The sequence below is a fragment of the Heptranchias perlo genome, chromosome 13, assembly GCF_035084215.1.
Source record: "Heptranchias perlo isolate sHepPer1 chromosome 13, sHepPer1.hap1, whole genome shotgun sequence".
NCBI classification, from domain to species: Eukaryota; Metazoa; Chordata; class Chondrichthyes; order Hexanchiformes; family Hexanchidae; genus Heptranchias; species Heptranchias perlo.
In genome coordinates, this window is record NC_090337.1 from 38906184 (window position 1) to 38926588 (window position 20405).

The 20405-nt window shown below is 41.6% G+C and overlaps 1 protein-coding gene across 2 annotated transcripts in view; it reads left to right on the forward strand.

Moving 5' to 3' along the window:
- Positions 1–3511: 3511 nt before the first annotated feature.
- LOC137331516 (lysosomal amino acid transporter 1 homolog) overlaps positions 3512–20405 on the forward strand; it is a 55181-nt gene continuing 38287 nt past the window's right edge. For both annotated transcript variants that reach the window (XM_067995351.1, XM_067995352.1), the window contains exons 1-2: positions 3512–3599; positions 19780–20134. In XM_067995351.1, coding sequence (XP_067851452.1) covers positions 19944–20134 — 191 coding nt within the window. In that variant the 5' untranslated portion in view covers positions 3512–3599; positions 19780–19943. The remainder of the gene's footprint in view (positions 3600–19779; positions 20135–20405) is intronic.

A 20405-nucleotide genomic window follows, 5' to 3' on the forward strand; every position in this document is an offset into this window, starting at 1 on the left:
AAGGTATTGGTGAGACCGCACCTGGAATACTGCATACAGTTTTGGTCTCCATACTTAAGAAAAGACATACTTGCTCTCGAGGCAGTACAAAGAAGGTTCACTCGGTTAATCCCGGGGATGAGGGGGCGGACATATGAGGAGAGGTTGAGTAGATTGGGACTCTACTCATTGGAGTTCAGAAGAATGAGAGGCGATCTTATTGAAACATATAAGATTGTGAAGGGTCTTGATCGGGTGGATGCAGTAAGGATGTTCCCAAAGATGGGTGAAACTAGAACTAGGGGGCATAATCTTAGAATAAGGGGCTGCTCTTTCAAAACTGAGATGAGGAGAAACTTCTTCTCTCAGAGGGTGGTAGGTCTGTGGAATTTGCTGCCCCAGGAAGCTGTGGAAGCTACATCATTAGATAAATTTAAAACAGAAATAGACAGTTTCCTAGAAGTAAAGGGAATTAGGGGTTATGGGGAGCGGGCAGGAAATTGGACATGAAGCTGAGTTCGGATCGGTCAATGCCCTGTGGGTGGCGGAGAGGGCCCAGGGGCTATGTGGCCGGGTCCTGCTCCGACTTCTTGTGTTCTTTAGATTTGTGGTTGGGATCAGATCAGCCATGATCTTATTGAATGGCGGAGCAGGCTCGAGGGGCCGATTGGCCTACTCCTGCTCCAATTTCTTATGTTCTTATGTTCTTATGGTCATTGCCTGGCACTTGTCTGGCGCGAATGTTACTTGCCAGTTATCAGCCCAAGACTGGATGTTGTCCAGGCCTTGCTGCATGCGGGCACGGATTGCTTCATTATCTGAGGGGTTGCGAATGGAACTGAACACTGTGCAATCATCAGCGAACATCCCCATTTCTGACCTTATGATGGAGGGAAGGTCATTGATGAAGCAGCTGAAGATGGTTGGACCTAAGACACAACCCTGTGGAACTCCTGCAACAATGCCCTGGGGCTGAGATGAGTGGCCTCCAACAACCACTACCATCTTCTTTTGTGCTAGGTATGACTCCAGCCACTGGAGAGTTTTCCCCCTGATTCCCATTGACTTCAATTTTACTGGGGCTCCTTGGTGCCACACTCGGTCAAATGCTGCCTTGATGTCAAGGGCAGTCATTCTCACCTCTCCTCTGAAATTCAGCTCTTTTGTCCATGTTTGGACCAAGGCTGAAATGAGGTCTGGAGCCGATTGGTCCTGGAGGAACCCAAGCTGAGCATCGGTGAGCAGGTTATTGGTGAGTAAGTGTCACTTGATAGCACTGTCGATGACACCTTCCATCACGGTAATTGGTCGGATTGGATTTGTCTTGCTTTTTGTGGACAGGACATACCTGGGCAATTTTCCACATTGTCGGGTAGATGCCAGTGTTGTAGCTGTACTGGAACAATTTGGCTAGAGGCACAGCTAGTTCTGGAGCACAAGTCTTCAGCACTACAGCCGGGATGTTATCGGGGCCCATAGTCTTTTCTGTATCCAGTGCACTCAGCCGTTTCTTGATATCACGTGGAGTGAATCGAATTGGCTGATGACTGGCTACTGTGATGGTGGGGATATGCGGGAGGAGGCCGGGATGGATCATCCACTCGGCACTTCTGGCTGAAGATGGTTGCAAACGCTTCAACCTTGTCTTTTGCACTCACGTGCTGGACACTGCCATCATTGAGGATGGGGATGTTTACAGAGCCTGTTCCTCCCGTTAGTTGTTTAATTGTCCCCCACCATTCACGACTGATGTGGCAGGACTGCAGAGCTTTGATCTGATCCATTGGTTGTGGAATCACTTAGCTCTGTCTATAGCATGTTGCTTCCGCTGTTTAGCATGCATATAGTCCTGAGTTGTAGCTTCACCAGGTTGGCACCTCATTTTTAGGTACGCCTGGTGCTGCTCCTGGCATGCACTTCTACACTCCTCATTGAAGCAGGGTTGATCCCCTGGCTTGTGTGTAATGGTAGAGTGAGGAATATGCTAGACCATGAGGTTACAGATTGTGGTGGAATACAATTCTGCTGCTGCTGATGGCCCAGTTTTGAGCTGCTAGATCTGTTCTGAATCTATCCCATTTAGCATGGTGGTAGTGCCACACAACACGTTGGATGGTGTCCTCAGAGTGAAGACGGGACTTCGTCTCCACGAGGACTGTGCGGTGGTCACTCCTACCAATACTGTCATGGACAGATGCATCTGCGACAGGTAGATTGGTGAAGACAAGGTCAATTAGGTTTCCCCCTCATGTTCGTTCGCTCACCACCTGCTTGCAGGCCCAGTTGCGCAGCTATGTCCTTCAGGACTCAGCCAGCTCGGTCAGTAGTGGTGCTATCGAGCCATTCTTGGTGATGGACATTGAAGTCCCCCACCCAGAGTACATTCTGTGCCCTTGCTACCCTCAGAGCTTCCCTCCAAGTGGTGCTCAACATGGAGGAGGACTGATTCATCAGCTGAAGGAGGACAGTAGGTGGTAATCAGCAGGAGGTTTCCTTGCCCATGTTTGGCCTGATGCCATGAGATTTCATGGGGTCCAGAGTCAATGTTGAGGATTCCCAGGGCCACTCCCTCCTGACTGTATTTCACTGTACCACCACTTCTGGTGGGTCTGTCCTGCCGGTGGGACAGGACATACCCAGAGATGGTGATGGAAGAGTCTGGGACATTGGCTGAAAGGTATGATTCTGTGAGTATGGCTATGTCAGGCTGTTGCTCCACTAGTCTGTGGGACAGCTCTCCCAATTTTGGCACAAGTTCCCAGATGTTAGTGAGGAGAACTTTGCAGGGTCGACTGGGCTTGGTTTGCCTTTGTCGCGTCCGATGCCTAGTGGTCCAATGCTGGGTGGTCCATCCGGTTTTATTCTTATTATGACTTTTTTTAGCGAGATTGTATAACTGAGTGGCTTGCTTGGCCATTTCAGAGGGCAATTAAGAATCAACCACATTGCTGTGGGTCTGGAGTCACATATAGGCCAGACTGGGTATGGACGGCAGGTTTCCTTCCCTAAAGGACATTCGTGAACCAGATGGGTTTTTACGACAATCCGGTAGTTTCATAGCTACCGTTATTGATATTAGTTTTTTAAATTCCAGATTTCATTTAATTAATTGAACTCATGACACTGGATTATTCGTCCAGGTCTCTGGATTACGAGTCCAGTAACATAACCACTTTGCTACCGTACCCGTATGATATATATGTAATAAATAATGAAAAAAATACTTTGTGCATGAAGTTCGACTCACAAAGTCTTCCAAGAATAATAAGTAGCTCTCCATGAAATGCTAAATCCCTGTGAAATTTTGCCCCATTTTCCAACCTGTAGTTATTTCCTTTATTTAATGTCTTAAATTGTTAGTTTTATGTTTGAGGAAAGAGCACCAAATGCATTTTGAAGACGCCAGTCCGCCGATGCAGAGGCGCTGTTGATGGAGCTGCTTGTTTGTTGAGTGTGGTCCTCGCCTTGAACTGCAGGCTGGAGACTCAGTACTTCCGCTGCTGTTTTTTTAAAATTTTGTTCACAGTGTCAAATTAAATGGTGAATTCAGAGAAATAACGTTTGGGTGAAGTATACTATTTTCTGCTAGGAAGAGGATAGACATTTGGAGGTGCTAAAAGGTAAGTACAACGTGTACTGCGGGGAACGACTGTAAGCCAGTGTGAGCTGTGAATAGTTAGATCTCCTCTGCTTCAGATTGTGAACAAGTGCAGTGTACCGGTGGTTGAATACGTGTCACTGATGGAAATAGATAAAATATTTCCCGATCAATAAGCATGTGCAGAGATTATCTAATTGAATTATTGGACACATAAAATGTCGACTCTAACGATTTTTTAAAAAGTGAAATGAATTATGAAGAGCAGTCGATATGTGTGTAGTTACGATTTTTAATTGTTTGAGTGGCCAAGTGTGAAGCTGAACTATGCTACAAGGTTTGCACACATCTTCAAAAGTGTTTGACAAGCGTTTTTCAAGCAGAAGTTACCATTTTTGCATTAACGAAGGTCTGACTAAGTATTGTTTATGCTGTGTACAAATTGTAAAGTACACTCATGACTATACTGCCTTTGCTCAGTGCGAGATAGTATCGGCTACAACAATCGTACAACAGAGAATCCAATGAAAGAGTAGCGCCGATAATTGACCCCAGCTCCAAGCAGCCATTTAGCGAGAAATAGTGCAATTCAGCCCTGCCCAGCTATTTTCTCAGGAATTTCAGTAGGAAACGAAGTGTAGCACTGCACCCCCCGCTCCGCCTCCTACTGTCAGATTGCTGGTTCAGTGTGAAGTTCTGGATGAGTCATGACTTTCTCCGGCACAACATCGGGAAGACCAACAGCATAATTTTAAGTCCCAGCCCCAACTCCCTTACCACTGGTTCCACCCTTTTTCATGGCCACTGTCAGGCTGAATCAGACCATTTGTAAACTTGGCCCCATTTCAGCCCTGAGGTAAGCTATAAATCTCACATCCGTTGCCAAGATTGCAACTTTGCCCCCTTTGTCTCTACCTCAGCCGCTCAGCCAACAAAATCCTTATATTTCCCATTGCCACCACCAGACTTGCCTATTCCAATTCTCTCCTTGCTGGCCTCTCATTCTCCACAAACTTCAACTTGTCTAAAACTCTGCTACATGTATCCTGTACTGCATTAAGTCCTACTCACCCATCACCCCTGTCCTCGCCGACCTATGCTGGCTCCTGATCTCTCAAAATATTAAATTCAAAATCATTGTCCTTGTCTATAAATTCCTATTCCTAGGGTATGTGTCACACCCTATCTTTGTAATCTCCTCCTGCCATCTATCCCCATCTAAATGGTCTGTTCTTCTGACCAAAGTCATTTGTTGCCCCTTGCATCCGTTCACCCTATTATTGATCATCAGATGCCTCAATCCTACTCTTTGGAACTCCCTCCCTAAATTTCTCCACTTTCCAACCTCTGTCTCCATCTTTAAAAATCTCAAGACCCTTTTCTTTGACCAAGCTTTTGATTGCCCTTTCTCGTCTCTCCATTTCTTGTTCACTGCCCGTTTTCCTTCTGCCTATTTGTGAAGTGCCTCTGGACATTTCTTTACACTGAAGGCATTATATAAAGTCAAATTGTTGTACTAGGTCACAGGGAGTCCTGTTTTGAAGATCAGTTGTTTGCATTCATTGAAGGAGTGAGAGAAAGGAAGGAGGCAATCTGAGACAGAGCATCTTTACCCCCACCTTCCCAACGCACATAGCTCAGCAGACATAGGAGAAAAATGCTGATTGTGTGAATGGTAGCACAAGAAGTCACAGAACCTGGCAGGATGTCAGGAAGACTCTGCACCAAGCCTATGTGTGTAGTCATTCCAAACTATTAAGGTCTTCCTGATCAGTCCAGACATCTGAAGTGCTGTTTCATGACCCCAGTGCTGTATTTTGTTATTGTCCTCTTTGTAGCCAACAACTCTGTACCTGCACTCTTTCTTTCAGTGGCTGGCACAGTTATTATGAGCTGTGGCTGTAGAGGGTGCTCTTGGTCTTTCAGTGACCAACCTTCCACTTTTGCTCCTCCATCAAATAACAATGGCATTAAAAAGAAAGAAAGAACTTGCATTTATATAACACTTTTCATAACCTCAGGATGTTCAAAAGCATTTTACATAGAATTAAATGAACATACAGCACAGAAACAGGCCGTTTGGCCCAACAGGTCCCTGCTGGTGTTTATGCTCCACAAGAGCCTCCTCCCTCCCTACTTCATCTAACCCTATCAGCATATCCTTCTATTCCTTTCTCCCTCATGTGTTTATCTAGCTTCCCCTTAAATGCATCTATGCTAGTTGCCTCAACTACTACTTGTGGTAGTGAATTCCATGATCTAACCACTCTCTGGGTAAAGAAGTTTCTCCGGAATTCCCTATTGGATTTAATAGTGACTATCTTATGTTTCTGGCCCTTAGTTCTGGTCTCTTCCGCAAGTGGAAACACCTTCTTTACTTCTACCCTATCGAACCCTTTCATAATATTAAAGACCTCTATCAGGTCACCCTTCAGGCTTCTGTTTTCTGGAGAAAAGAGCCCCAGCCTGCTCAATCTTTCCTGATAGGTATAACCTCTCAGCTCTGGTATAATCGAATGAAGTAGTTTTGAAGTGTAGTCACTGTTGTAATGTAGGAAATGTGGCAGCCAATTTGCATACTGCAAGATCCCACAAACAGCAATTAGATAATGACCAGATAATCTGTTTTAGTGATGTTGGTTGAGGGATAAATATTGGCCAGGACACCAGGGAGAACTATCCTGCTCTTCTTTTGAATAGTGCCATGAGATCTTTTACATCCACCTGAGAAGGCAGACGTGGCCTCGGTTTAATGTCTCGTCCAAAAGATGGCACCTCTGACAGTACAGCAATGCACTGAAGTGTCAGCCTATTATATTTGCTCAAGTCTCAAGTGGGTCTTGAACTCCCAATCTTCTGACTCACAAGTGAGTGCTACCACTGAACCAACGCTAACACCAATGAAGTGCAGACTGTTGAAGAAGCCTATATTATCTTGTGGTAGTGGTTATGTACCAGCTACACACTGAATAAAAGCCCTACAGTTCCTTCAGGCTATTGTATTGTGCAAAAGTGCTCAAATTGCAACATGCATATAACTATTGACTCACTGAATTCTTGTAAAGGCAACAATGTGTTGTTTTAAAAACAGAAAATGCTGGAAAAGCTCAGCAAGTGAGGCAGCATCTATGGAGAAAGAAACAGAGGTAATGTTTCAGGTCGAGGACCCTTTGCCAGTTCTGACGAAAGGTCTTTGACCCGAAACGTTAACTCTGTTTCTTTCTCCACAGATGCTGCCTGACTTGCTGAGCTTTTCCAGCATTTTCTGTTTTTATTTCAGATTTCCAGCATCTGCAATATTTTGCTTTTGTTTCATCCTGTTGTTGAGTTGGAAAAGCAATGGAATAGTTGGCTTTGCAAAATAATCTCCTGCTTCTCTGAGAGACATTGCACATGTCACCTTGGAAAGACCCACTGGATAAAAATATAGAGCGATGCTGACTTTCATGGCCACTGGCAGTGTCTTATAGACCATGTCTGCAGTAGGTGGCACTGTTTTGGCTTAGCTTCAGTCTCCAAAGGCACTGCTGATCAGTCATTCCCAGATAGCTGTGCCTGGGACAGTAGACTTGATGAGTTGGGTGCTAGTGGGACGTCATCTGACTAGTGTTCCACCTTTCATCACAGGCTACCTTTTCCTAGTCCTTCACAGCCAATTGCAGTGCAAGTGGTGCACTGAATCTACGACCCATGTGTTAAAAGGTTAGGGTCTGCATTAGATATTCTCTTGGGTACAGCAGTGCTTGTCATTCCTGTCAGTGGTCTGAGTGTCTTGCATTTAAGAGTGTGCCCATACTGCCCAATATCTAATTATACAACAGCGTAACCCAGAGGTGTAACAATAGGACTCCTTTGTGATTTGAACTGGGTATTGTATCTGGCTCACATGCCCTCTCTTGTGCTTCTCCAGTTATCTCGAGGCAGACTGAGAAATATTCGGTGAAACGAGTCATGGTACAAATTATTAAGCTGCTTTAATTCACAGACAGCAAGCGAACGTGCAAAGTAACAGCCACAGTAAATTGCACTCCCTTCACTCCATTTCACTTCTCAAAAAAAAGGGGGGGAAATATAATAAACCACACATCCTGCCCTTTTCGTGGGCTTGCTTACTTGTTTTTGGCATGGCTTTCTCTTTAGACAACTTCTAATTGCAAGACCGGACTTCCTGCATTTTTAGCTTCCAGCCCTGGGCCAAGAGCTGTGTCTCACAGTCCTTTATTTGAAATTTGACTGCCTCCAGAAGATGGGTTTTCCCCTCTTTCCTGTCTTTACCCCTGGAAGCAGAGGGCTGGTGTCTCTGACACCATGTCAAGCAGCGATTTAAGAGCAGGCCAGTCAACCACACCAACTAACCCATCTCTCAGGAGTATATTCTCTGCCATGTTCACAAGAATTGTCCTCACCACAATGGATGTTAATATTAGTTGGCGGTCTGCGACAAGATGATGACTCGCTTCCCTGATCCTCCTGAATAATAAGTCTGGGTTGAGACAATAGAGCCTCGTTGTATCAGTTTGAAATAGACTTTGAGTTGTGATATCCCACACATTGGCTTATCTGGCTTTAATACACATTCTTAAATGCCTGCGGCCTTTCTTTTTAAACCTGTGCAAATTTATTTTGTTCTAAATCACACATCTTAAATCTAACTTAATTGAGGAAGTAGCTCTGATCAGTACCACATCAGCACTCAATAAATCAAAGCAGTCTGCAGCTGCTGGTGCAATGCAGGTTTTAAATCAGGTTGGAAACACATTGAACATGTAAAGCACAAACGTTGCAATATGTCTGGTTTTCATTTAGGTACCAATTATGCTGGTATTGAGAAGCTATAACTAATTAGTCACTTCATTCTGGCATTTAATTTATAGTATGTGATAAAAATGACAAACTGTGTACAGTCTGGTACTCTGGTAATTACTGGGAGCTAGCACACTAATGGCGCAGGCAGTAATCTTAACGGCAACTTTATTTTCCACAGTTTTATTGTTTGAGATGGGAAGGAGAAATGCCTCATTTTTGTCATCATGATATCCCATCTAAGAGACGTACATTTTATTGAAGTTTATTATACTATTTTGTTTTCATCAAATAGTGGGGGGGAAGTTTCTCATTTTTTGTTATGAAATTAATCATGCTTTTGAATAAAACAAATCCATAAATAAAGATCTGCTGCAGTATTGGTGTCTACTGGGTGATTTAACAGCTCAGAAGTATCTACATCTTGATAGATGCTTTCAATTGTTTATATTTATGTGTGTATGTGTGTGTGTGTGTGTGTGTGTGTGTGTAAATTATTTGTGTTTGTATTAAAATTGCTTTGTGGACAAACAATTGAAAGCATCCTTCTTGTTAGGTAATTAATGCACTTATTGTACAAGAAGACAAGATTGAAGAAATTGGTTTTGGAAGCAGCTAAATATGCAACAATGGTGCTGGAACCCATGTTGAAACCAAATAAATTTATTAATTTTATTGAGCTACCAGTTGAAACTGCACACACAAATTTAAAAAATCAGATGCCTCTAAGACACAGTTGCTGTTAACAGATCCAGGGCATGTCCTCTCTCTCTAACTTTGTGAAACTCCACGATTTAGCACTTACGTAGCTGTGAGCACAGAATTTTAACTAATTCATAGAAAATATATAAGTTTTGAGTACATCAAAGTGTCTCAAGATTTTTTTTAATAAAGAATGATGGTTATTTCACGCTGGATTCTTCTGAGCTGGAAATTTTTAAATATCTGCAAACTTCATTCATCTCTGGACCTCAGCACTGAACCTCCTGATTTACTTCAGAATCTGCTATTTTGAGCAATTAGACTTGTGTCCTTAACAAGACAAGCCTAATTAAATGCATGTTCACCTTAGCAATAGAATAACTTCATGTGTATTACATGAACAATAACGCTCCTGTTGGTTAGAAAACAGGGTTACCATGCAAAATGCCATGGGAGATTAGTACAAAAAATGAGACGGTATTAACTGTATTAATATAAATAAAATCAGGATTCATGATTTTCATGACACTGCCAACTCAGCAAGGGCTAGATTATGCCTTTTTAACATTTAGCTGACGAATTTCACCTCATTCAGCATTCTTTCTAATGTTAAAATTAGATACAACCTCCAAGATCCAATAATATTCTATAAATTTAGCCTGAGCTGCTTCCCCTCCCCCCACCTAGAACTTCTGATCCCCAATAGATCTTTGCAAACAAACCACCCTGTAAATCTCCATGATAAAAGATAAATTTCAAAACGTGAAGGGCATCCTGAAATGATGCCTAGTTTGCAGATAATGGAGGAGGAATGGCAAAAGGTATGAAAGTGGACCCTTGTAACCATTACACACACCAAAATGTGTCACTATCATCTCAAGATCACACATTAAGCATGTAGCACCCCATACAAACTCCTCAGATTCTGCTCTTTGTCTTCCTTGCTGGATTGCTGGAGAGGCTGCAGCTAGTAAGGCACACTTTTGTATACTTTGGTCATGCCTTCACATTCAGCCATTTTGGATGACAGTCCACGAGGCCACAAAGAGCGTGACTAGCTTTTCAATCCCTGCACGCACAGCCTTGTGTCAGCTGAGCCAATTTCCTATCAGAATTCTTATTGTTCATGGTAAGGAAGTGCATACCTTTGTAGCATAGTGTAGCCTTAAAACACCAATGGTACATATGCCAACAGACCAAATTGTATTTGGCTTCTTCCTTGGACTGGACAAATATCAGGCTGTCTGAAATCCCTGCCTAAAGGCTCACTTAGCACAAAGCCCTCTACTGAACACTCCAAACAACCTCTTGGGGGGGGGGGGGGGGGGGGTGAAAGAAGACCAACACAGGTGAGGTAATAAGCCAAGTAGGAAATGCCCTACTTGAAGCCAGGAAAGGGCAGTGACCCCCAACTAGCAGGGCCACCAGTCTATGTAGGAAGTAGGTCTGTTTTTACCACCTGCAATCCAACCTACAAGCACTGTGCAGTCACTCTAATTCACCTTCCTTCTCAGTCCTTCCTCTGTTTATTTCTCAATCCTTTAATCATTGGTTAAGGAGATACACTGTTTGTCCCGTTGTTCTCCAAGGTCCCAGATGCCCCGTTGCCCTCGTTATCAGTTCGCACTTCCAGCAATTTTGTAGGCAAAAAATGTTAAAACCTAAACCTGCAATTGTAAGTCTAACTAACTGGGCATGCCGCGAGATGCTCTGCTCCAGCAAAATCTGGCCCTCAATGCCTTCACAAAATATATCTCTGTAAACCCTTGAAAAGTTACCAGAAAGCGCGCACAATACAAAAATCTAGGGCACTAATTAAGTACACTGTCACAATTTAACAAACATGCTTTTGTTTGAAATTCACAAAGTTGCCAGGGCATTTGTAATCAATGATCCTTCAGGAAAGAGTAACTTGGCTGTTGACCAGAAACATTTTCAAAGACAAGCTCCCCTAAAGGCAGGTATAAGTAGTTTTGAATTTCATATCCTTGGAAGAAAATCCTGACCTTGCATATTGCCAGCCCAGTTGTCACACTTCTCTTTATCTATAACTGGTCCATAAGTTACATTTTTTTGAGGTCATAATTTTCCATGAATATTTAAATCCTAATTTAGGGTTGAAAATTTTCAAAAAGGCAGTCAAAGAGCTAATCTGGGGATGAAAAGTAACTGCAGTGTGACGTTGCCATAGAAAAACACATTTTCTAATATTTGGTTTCATGTGATTAAAATGTTGTGTGATTTTGTAAAACTTGTATATAAACCAAGAACTTCGATGGGTAGTAATTAACTCCAAATAATTTTTCAATTAAACTTTTAGCAATGATGTTATATTATTAATTCTGCATTGTGAACAAATTCACACATCAGTGACATGGATCGTACAGGAATTGCCATTATCAATGACAACTAAAAGAAATGGATCCAATCAAATCAATATATAAGTTGGACAAAAATACCCTGGAATCGTTAAAAGGCTATAATCTATCATCAAACCTCAAGTGACTTTAAAAATCACTTAGGTTTGTCCTTTTATAATAGTGTAATCCCTTGCTGGGATTTCTGCCTTTTAATCATTTTGGTTACTTTTTAAAATTGAAAAACTAAAGTACAGAGCAAGGCTTATAGTACAGGACACCATCCAGGTTGAAACGAGTAGAAGAGATGAGGCAATTCATGAAGTAGTGTTTAGGCAACACCAAGCTTGGATTTTAAAAGCCTGAAAACTGTGGGAAGAGAGACACACCGAGGGAGATGAAGAGTTTCTCAGTTTTGAGGAGTTGGGCAAGTATGAAGAGAATGCATGATGAGTGTCGATTTCAACATAGTGAGAATGGAAGGAGGAGGAACAGTGTGTAGCTTAGAAGGAAGAAGTGAAGAAAGATCAGAGGAACATTGGTAAGAGTACTATGGATAAAAATTTAGCGGGGCATTGTCTTTGTAGAAAAACATCTGGCAAACTAGTTTTTTTAGGAAGCAGAAAATCTTAAAGGCTATGTGTCACTTCCACCATGATTACATAATGTGCAAGTGAAATTTTTCAACACAACATACTTGTTTTGTGTATTAATAAACAAATGAAAAAAAATTTGCAAACACTTTTGTATGGCAATGTATTCGGCAATTTTCTGCTTGATTTATTTTAGTGTGTTGCATTGGCATGCAACACATGTCCCCAGGCTTAATTTCCAAGTGTTTGATAGACTCCGAATTTTTGCAACATTTCCTTTTCTCTGAGTGGGCATGTACTAACCTCTCTCCTTTAAATGTTTGCTTCCTCTCTAAACAGACTAGTACTTGTTGCCAACTGGAAAAAGATAAAACTTCAGGTGTCTAAAATCTAGCTGCTTCCCTACCCAGAGTTGTGCTACTGCCAGTGTTTCCATCACTGCAGATCTTGCTAGCTGTGTGGCTTCCGCTATTCTCACTTGCTGCCAGCATGACAAAATATATCTGCTCCCTCTTCCTGGTGAAATAGGTACAGAATCTCCTCCTCAAAATAAACTCTATTCTTCAACAAAGTCGCTCTCCCTCCTGAAATAGATATCCTGACCTTAATCCTGCTCCTAGACCTAACCCTAACCTGGGCGATTTTATCCTGGATTAATATCATAGGCGAGCTGCTATCCTGAATTAACATCATAGGCGAGCTGCTGTTTAGGGACCTTGGAGAGTGGTGATCGGAGGAATTTGAGTTCTAGCGCAAAAATGCTGAAAGAAAACACAACTCAATTTAAGTTTAAAAGTGGAAGCAGATATACTAATGAGAGGATTTTTTTGATTTGAACGAGCATTGTTGAAAAATATTGCATAAGTGTGTTATTTAAAGGGCTCAAATCAAATAAATTCCCAGGGATAGATGGTATTTTGTAAGACCGACTAAGGCTGAGAGTTGTGAGGTGCTTGAGAATCATCACAAGAGCCTGTGACCTTGCCTCCATTTTAAGGTCAGGAGTAGGGCTGTTCACTGATTATTCCACAGTGTTCAGCTCCATTCACAACTCTTCCAATCATGAAGCAACCCATGTCAGCCTACAGCAGGACATAGACAACATCTAGGCTTGGCTAATAAGTGGCAGGTAATTTTTCACCACATAAGCATTAAGCAAAGATCATGGATGGTTGAGCGAAGAAAGGCCAAACAGCCTCCTTCATTTGTATTTATTTTGTCTTTTTTTAGAAGAATGACTGGTTCATTTCCCAGATGTTTTACAGGATGGACTCTAGCATATAAAAGGTCATCCTTATCCTGTCGACAGGCCTGCATGTCTTGAGCCCAGAAGCTAGGTATCTTTTTATTCGGTGTACTAAGCAGATCTAAGGCTTGTACAACAGTGAAGTGTCTTGTCTTGAGATTTCCTACTCTTTTTCCGCCCCCCCCCCCGGCAATATTTAGTACTTGTTTGTTCCAGTATGGGTTGGATATAATTACCAAAAGGAGCTAATACTTGTAACTGAACACTTTGCAACCCTTTTTACAAAAAAAAATAGAGGTGGGTGGATAATGTCCATCTTTTCTCAACAATGTTACCAAATTAGTCTTCTCAAGGCGATGTATCATTTTCCACCCACTGTTTAATTTAGTCATCACTTGTTTTTCAAATAAACCTGGATTCAACTGCATGCAATAGAATTAAATGCTCAGCAAATTAAGCATTTAAAACACTGAAGACCTGGGTAGATTTAATTGTCCGATCCGATATCGCCTGTTTTGCACTATCGCCAAAAGTTAAAATTACTCCCACAGTGTGTTACTGATCCCATTTGTGCTGGTATGGGAGGTAGCAACTGCAGATCAAATATTTCTTCACAAATAGTCCAATCTACTTGTAAGCACTTCCTGGTGGCCAGTTATGGAGCAACATTAGCATATGTTTGGGAGCATGGATGGTGTATGATGGAGGGAGATCCATAGAGGGGAAAGCAAAAGTTAGGATCTTACTTCTCCTTCCCAATAGTTTAGGCTTTAGTTTTCAATTAACATGAATCTCATAAAACATTGTATAATTATGCAAGTCTATAAGCCACTTAAGGAAACATTTTCTACTTTTAATTTCCTGATGTATTATTGAAAATATGCTGCACCCTTCAGAACTCAACACATTTCAGTTCCTCTGATGGCTCAGCCAGTTAAGTCAGTGAGTTGTGATCCTACAGACTAGAATCCCCAAGGAAAGTGTGCAGATGTTGAGGGATCAAACTCTGCTTGTTCCCCCTATAATTGAAAAGCCTGCTCACACGTGAAGAATGGAAGTTGACCACACTGTTGAAACTGCACCCCGGTAAGGAGTCAACATCTTCAGGAGAGGAGAGAAAAAGCATAAAAGAAATCAGCATGTTTCATATAGCTTGTTTTATTTCCAGCAAATTTTTGGCAGCTGTTAACTTGTTGACCTCTTTATGTCATCAGAAATCTATCTGTATGCATACAGCAATTACTGTTGCTTATTGACCTTGGACATGATGGCTCTGATTTTTATTTACTGGTGCTAAGCAGTGTATAGAAGAAAGCTTAAAGGCTCAGAAAAAAAACACTCAGCAGCTTTCTGGCCTATTTTTCTTAATTTATTTATCAGAATGAATGGATGAGAGTATAATAGTGCATCCTTCAAAAATCTGAAAGGATAAATTGCATTCACCATTTTCAAAGACCTAGTAGTAGCTTCTAATAGTTTAAACTGTAATTCAGAGCAAAGAAAAAAAGTATTTTTATAGTCTTTGAAACCTTCATTTAATTCTTAGAATTAGCATCAGTTGTTATTTTTTTATCAGAATGATATAGTGCTAATAGCATTCACATTTCCTGAGTCATTATTTGCAAAATTATTTACCAAGCCGGGTGCCCATTTGGGCAGGTGTAGGGAGCACGCTAGTGGCAGGAACAGAAAATTAGGAGCCAGTGAAATTCCAAGGGATGGGGGTAATTGAGGGAAGTGGTATAATAAGGTGACAAAAATTCTGAAAATCTTTAAAAGGACTCCAAAGGCATCTCAACCATTAGTAGACTTTGATAAGGCTGAAGAGGCAGGAGATTAAGAGGCAACAGAAATAATGAAGGGAAAGCAAATCCAATATACAGGCATGATTCTGCAGGCATGTAATGGAGCTGCCCAGCATCTATTTGTTGCTGAAGTTGAGTTAGTGCTCTATGAGGTGGTTGCAAAGAGGGTCAACCTCTGTGCTACTGTCTCCATAAGTCTGCAATGCAGCATGCCTGGAAGGAGGTGGTGGTAGGCTCGAGGCTGCAACTGGCCATGTTTCACTGGCTGTTAGCAGTAGGTGTCAGCTCTGCATCTGCTTGTCTGCTGACCTAGAGCTTGTGGAAACAGTTCCCCAAAGTGGTTACCTTGCAGATGTGACAATGCAAATATAGTTGGTGACATTTTGGTGGGTATTCAGGCTTTTCTGGCTGATTACCTTGGAAAGTTCTCTTTCATGCAATTCCATGTAAAGCATGACATACTGTGATTGAGATACTTCTAAAGAGCCATCTTGCATAACAGTTAATCAAGCCTTTACACAATTTACACATGTATGTAGCATTGGGCTTGCTTTCACAACCTACCTTCAGAGTTGGATGCTTTGCATGCATGAATCATATGCTCTGTCTGCAGATGCAGGAATGCAAATGCTGGCAGGTGGGTACAGAACACTTGTCGTGAAGCCTGATCTGCCTGACGTTCCTTAATTGATCCTCAGATAGGGGATTCCCTGTGGGAAACCCACTGAAGCTACTTGTGGTGCTGGGGGCCAAAAAATTAAACAATTGACGGAAAGGTTCATGGGAACCTAAGTGCCAGCAGAAAAGAAATGTTTTTTTTTCTTGGGTCTTTAAGCTTTCTTCTTTTTACTGCTCAACACCTAACAAACTCTGGATATTTATTTATATGGGCAAATACTACAAGTGGTGTATGCCGGAGTTAAGGCCAGAAAATGTTACCGAAGATTGCATCACTTCTGTCATATAATTTGCAAACACCTGTCTGTTTCAGCTTGGTCCGTTCCAGCTTTCATCCATCAGAATCGTGCATCATGCACAAAAGGGATGGTGGCCCGGTGTTATGGGGCTACACCCCATGTTCTGTGCCATATGTCCAGTGCACTCTGAGTAGTAACCTCAGGAAAATTAGTCTCACTGGCTTTTACCTTGGAATGATGGCAAATGTCATACTAGAAATATTCTATAACAGGCACATAGTACATTCTACCTCTGTTGTTACATTCTAGCTGCTTATTAGTGACCTAAGAGAAAAATATAATTTCCTATATGAATCGAAGGAGGAAACAAGAAAACACTTTATGCAATATTTATAAATCCTTCAAATAATCCATTTTCATAGCAGTCAGTAAAATAAGAAGCAGGTGGATGTGGAGTGGTTTTATAAAAAATCAATTAAAATGAGATTTATCCCCTTGATAGTTATTTTTATGTGCTTTTATTGTCTTTGTGGTAATCTTTCATTAGATGTGACATTATATAAATAAAGCTTTAATATATTTTAGCTGGAGCAGCCACATAGCATGATAAATGTCCTGAAAGGGAGTCCTGATCAGTGACAGTTTAAATAAATGGCTGCCTTTAAATTTGTTTTTGATTGCAATGTTCTTAAATAAGATAAAATGTATGTCCCCTTTGAATCAGAAGGCCACAGAGGAGAAAGTAAACATTGTGCACAATTGAACAGCTAGTGAAGACAGTATTTTAATTATTGCCGTATTTTGGGATTATTCATAAAATGGTATTGTTTACCAAATCGGATTCATGCTTTTTGAATGTCTTTTTGCTACAAAAAAAGATTTGAGCCCTATTTAAATAATCTTTTGACCAAAAATACTAACGTACAGCTTTCAAACAATTGCAATTGACCGTTGTGAAGCAGCTGGGATGGGGTGGTAATATTCTGCTTATTTAAAGTAATTGAAACAACTGCAATAGATTGGTGGGAATATTCTGGTTAAATGAATACAAATAAATATTTTAAAAAGTAATTTTGGTTTGTATTCATTCACCGAACTGTTAAACATCTTTCCACCAAATTTCTTCCCTCCCATTCTCTCCTGAAGGCATTGATTCCTTGCTGGAGTACAGTTCCACGTACGCTAGGCAGTCTCTGGGACCTTGTGCAAGTGGTCTTCCTTCAGGCGTGAGTCTAGCCAGTGAATGCTATCAGGCTACTCAACCACAACTGAGTTCAGTCCTGTCCTCACCTGTACTTTCAGCAAGGTTTGCTGAATAGCCCTGGCTGATTTTTCCCCTCTTGATCCGTGGTGCTGAGGCCAGTTGTACTTCTGTCATCATCTGACTGAGATCGGTTAACTCAATACAGCATTTTCAGCAAAAAAAATAAAATACTGCAGATTCTGGAAATTTGAAACAAAAACAAAAATTGCTGGAAGCGTTCAGCAAGTCAGGCAGCATCTGTAAAGAAAGAATGTTAACATTTCAGACATAGCCCTTCATCATCATGTTCCTACTGGGACTACAATATTTAATCATTTGGCAGCTATAAGCCTTCTAGCACACTGTTGTCATGGATGGTGATGAGGGCAGAATTTCCATGATCATTCAGATCATACAGAGAAAGGGGAGGGGGCCAAGAAGTGATTTCTACACAAGGTTGACAATTTTAAATTGCAGTCGTTGGGGGACCGGGAGCCAATGTAGGTCATCAAATACGGGTGATAGAGCGGGGGACCTGGTGCACAATAGGATATGGGCAGCAGAGTTTTGGATGAGCTGAAGTTTACAGATGGTGGAGGATGGAAGCTGGCAGGAAAGCATTGGAATAGTCAAGTATGGAGGTGACAAAGGCATAGAGGAGAATTTCAATGGCAAATGGGCTGAGGCAGGGGTGGAGGTGGGAAATGTTATGGAGGTAAAAGTGGGTGGTCTTTGTAATAGAGAGTATATGGGATCAGAAGCTCAGCTCAGGGTTGACTAGGATGCTGAGACTGCAAACAGTCATTTCAGCCTGAGACAATGATTGGGGAGGGGGATGGAATTGGGACGTATGGAATTGGTGGTAAGGATATGGAGTTTATGACCAGGGGTCAAAGATAATGGCTTCAGTCTTCTCAATTTTTAACTGGCCGAAATCACGGTTCATCCATGACTGGATATTAGACAAGCAGTTTGACAATACAAAGACATTAAGGGGTCAAAAGCTGGTTGGAGAGGTAGAGCTGGTTGTGGTTTGCGCACGTGTGAAGGCTGATGATGTCTCAGAAGGCAGATGTAGATGAGGAAGAGGAGGGGGACCGAGGACAGATCTCGAGGGATTCTGGAGGTAACAGTGTGGGGGCAGGAAGAGATGGCATTGCTAGAAATGCTCTGGATAGGTAGGAGTGGAACCAAGCAAGCACGATCCCACTGAGCTGTACAACAGAAGAAAGGTGTTGGAGGAGGACGGTGTGGTCGACCGTGACAAAGGCTGCAGATAGGAGTAGGGAAAATGTACCATGGTTACAATCACCGAGGATGTCATTTCTGACTGGTTAGGGCCGTTTCAGTGTCCCTGTACCAGTGGACATTCGTCATCTATTAGCTTACACTGGGTATTGGCGTTATGCCGAATGGCCTGTTTCTGTGCTGTGCCTTCTATGTAATTGAGCCCAGTTCTGCCCAAGTACTGACATTTTCAAACAGGATTCGCCTGATAGCAATCAGGAGCAGGAACTTTGGTTCACTTGTTTTTTTTTCTCTCTCTTCCTAGCCCAGTGGTGCCTGCCTGAGATCTAGCATGGTTCATGTGGTCTGTAGGGCTTAATGCTCCACTGGTCATTGCCGTCACCCACTGGGCCATTAGATGAGCTGGAACAGAGTTTAGTCTTTTTTTGAAGAGCAGTTAATGGAAACTAACAATAATCAAGGTTTATTAATAGGGCTTTTCACTTGGTCTCAGTGATGAAGACAGTGATCAGCTGTCTTCCTACTGTTCACTTTTATAGCACGAGATATAAAATATAAAAGTCTGGAGTCTTGATGAATCTATATAAATCTTAGCAAGACCACCGTTGGAGTACTATGTGCAATTTTGGGCTCCATACTGCAAGAAAGATACTGAGGCAATAAGGAGGGTAAGAAAAGATTCTTTAGAATGCTGCCTGGTATGAAGAAATAAAAATAAGAAGAAAAACTTTGAAAGATTGGTACTGCTTTAGGTAGAACAGAGGATATTATGGGGTGGGGTGAATTAACAGAGATGTTTAAAATTATGAAGGGATGGGACGGGATAGATAGAATCATACTGTTTCTAGTGATTGAGGAGTGTAGAACGAGAGGACATCGATATAAGATTAAATGTAAGAGATTTAAGACAGAGAGCAGGAGAAACATTTTTACACAGAATTGAGAGGCTCTGGAATGCACTACCAGAGTTAGTGATTGAAGCTGATACCATGTTAACATTAATAGTGGGTTAGATAGGTGGTTGAAGGAAAGGGGGATATGAGAACAGAGCAGGCGCGTGGGGTTAAGGCTACTGCTACTGGAGGATAAACACCAACACAGACTGGTTTGGCCAAATGACCTATTTCTCTGTAATTCTATGCAAGATATTTTAAGCAGGCATTTTATACATTCTTGTTCATATCTGTGAGGGAAAACAACCCTTTCTACATTTATGGTGACTTTCATTGAAACACATTCTGGTCAAGTCACATTTTAGATTGAACTAATGCTAAGACTTTTTTTTCAGGGTGACTCATGTTGAAACTGCACCAGGATCTGTTCAGTTGATAAGATCTTGATGGCTAAATATAAGGAGACGAATTCCTGTAGCAAGTTCCGCTTCTTGAAATATTAGATTTCCAGGTCCAGGATACGATAGCTACTTATCTCCAGTTTCCCTGTGTTTGTATCATGAGTGCTTTACTACAGTTTGTGAGGAACCACCATGAATCCAATGTCACCGTGGGGAGGAATGGACCGTTATGTGGAAATGAAACCTGGATATCCTCTGTTTTGGAAGAATGTGTACAGAATCTGTGGGAATTCTGGAGTGCAATTCTAGGACTTGCCTCGATTTGCTGTTTTCTTTTTGCATCTCTACCGTAAGTCCATAGTTCATTCTAACCCTGCCTTGCATTTTATTAATCTCGTGATTATTATTGGGCTGATTAATTTTCTAATACATTCTAAAAGCATGATAGATCCATTGTATACTAGAATTAATTGTAGAAATTGAAACCTACTTTATTACATAAAAGCTATTTGCTACTGTAGTATCATTTGCTAGTGTAAAATAATGGATAGCCCCCAAAATGTAGAAAAGTACTATAAATCTTCTACATGCTTTGTTAATGCTGAATGATTTTTGAAGGA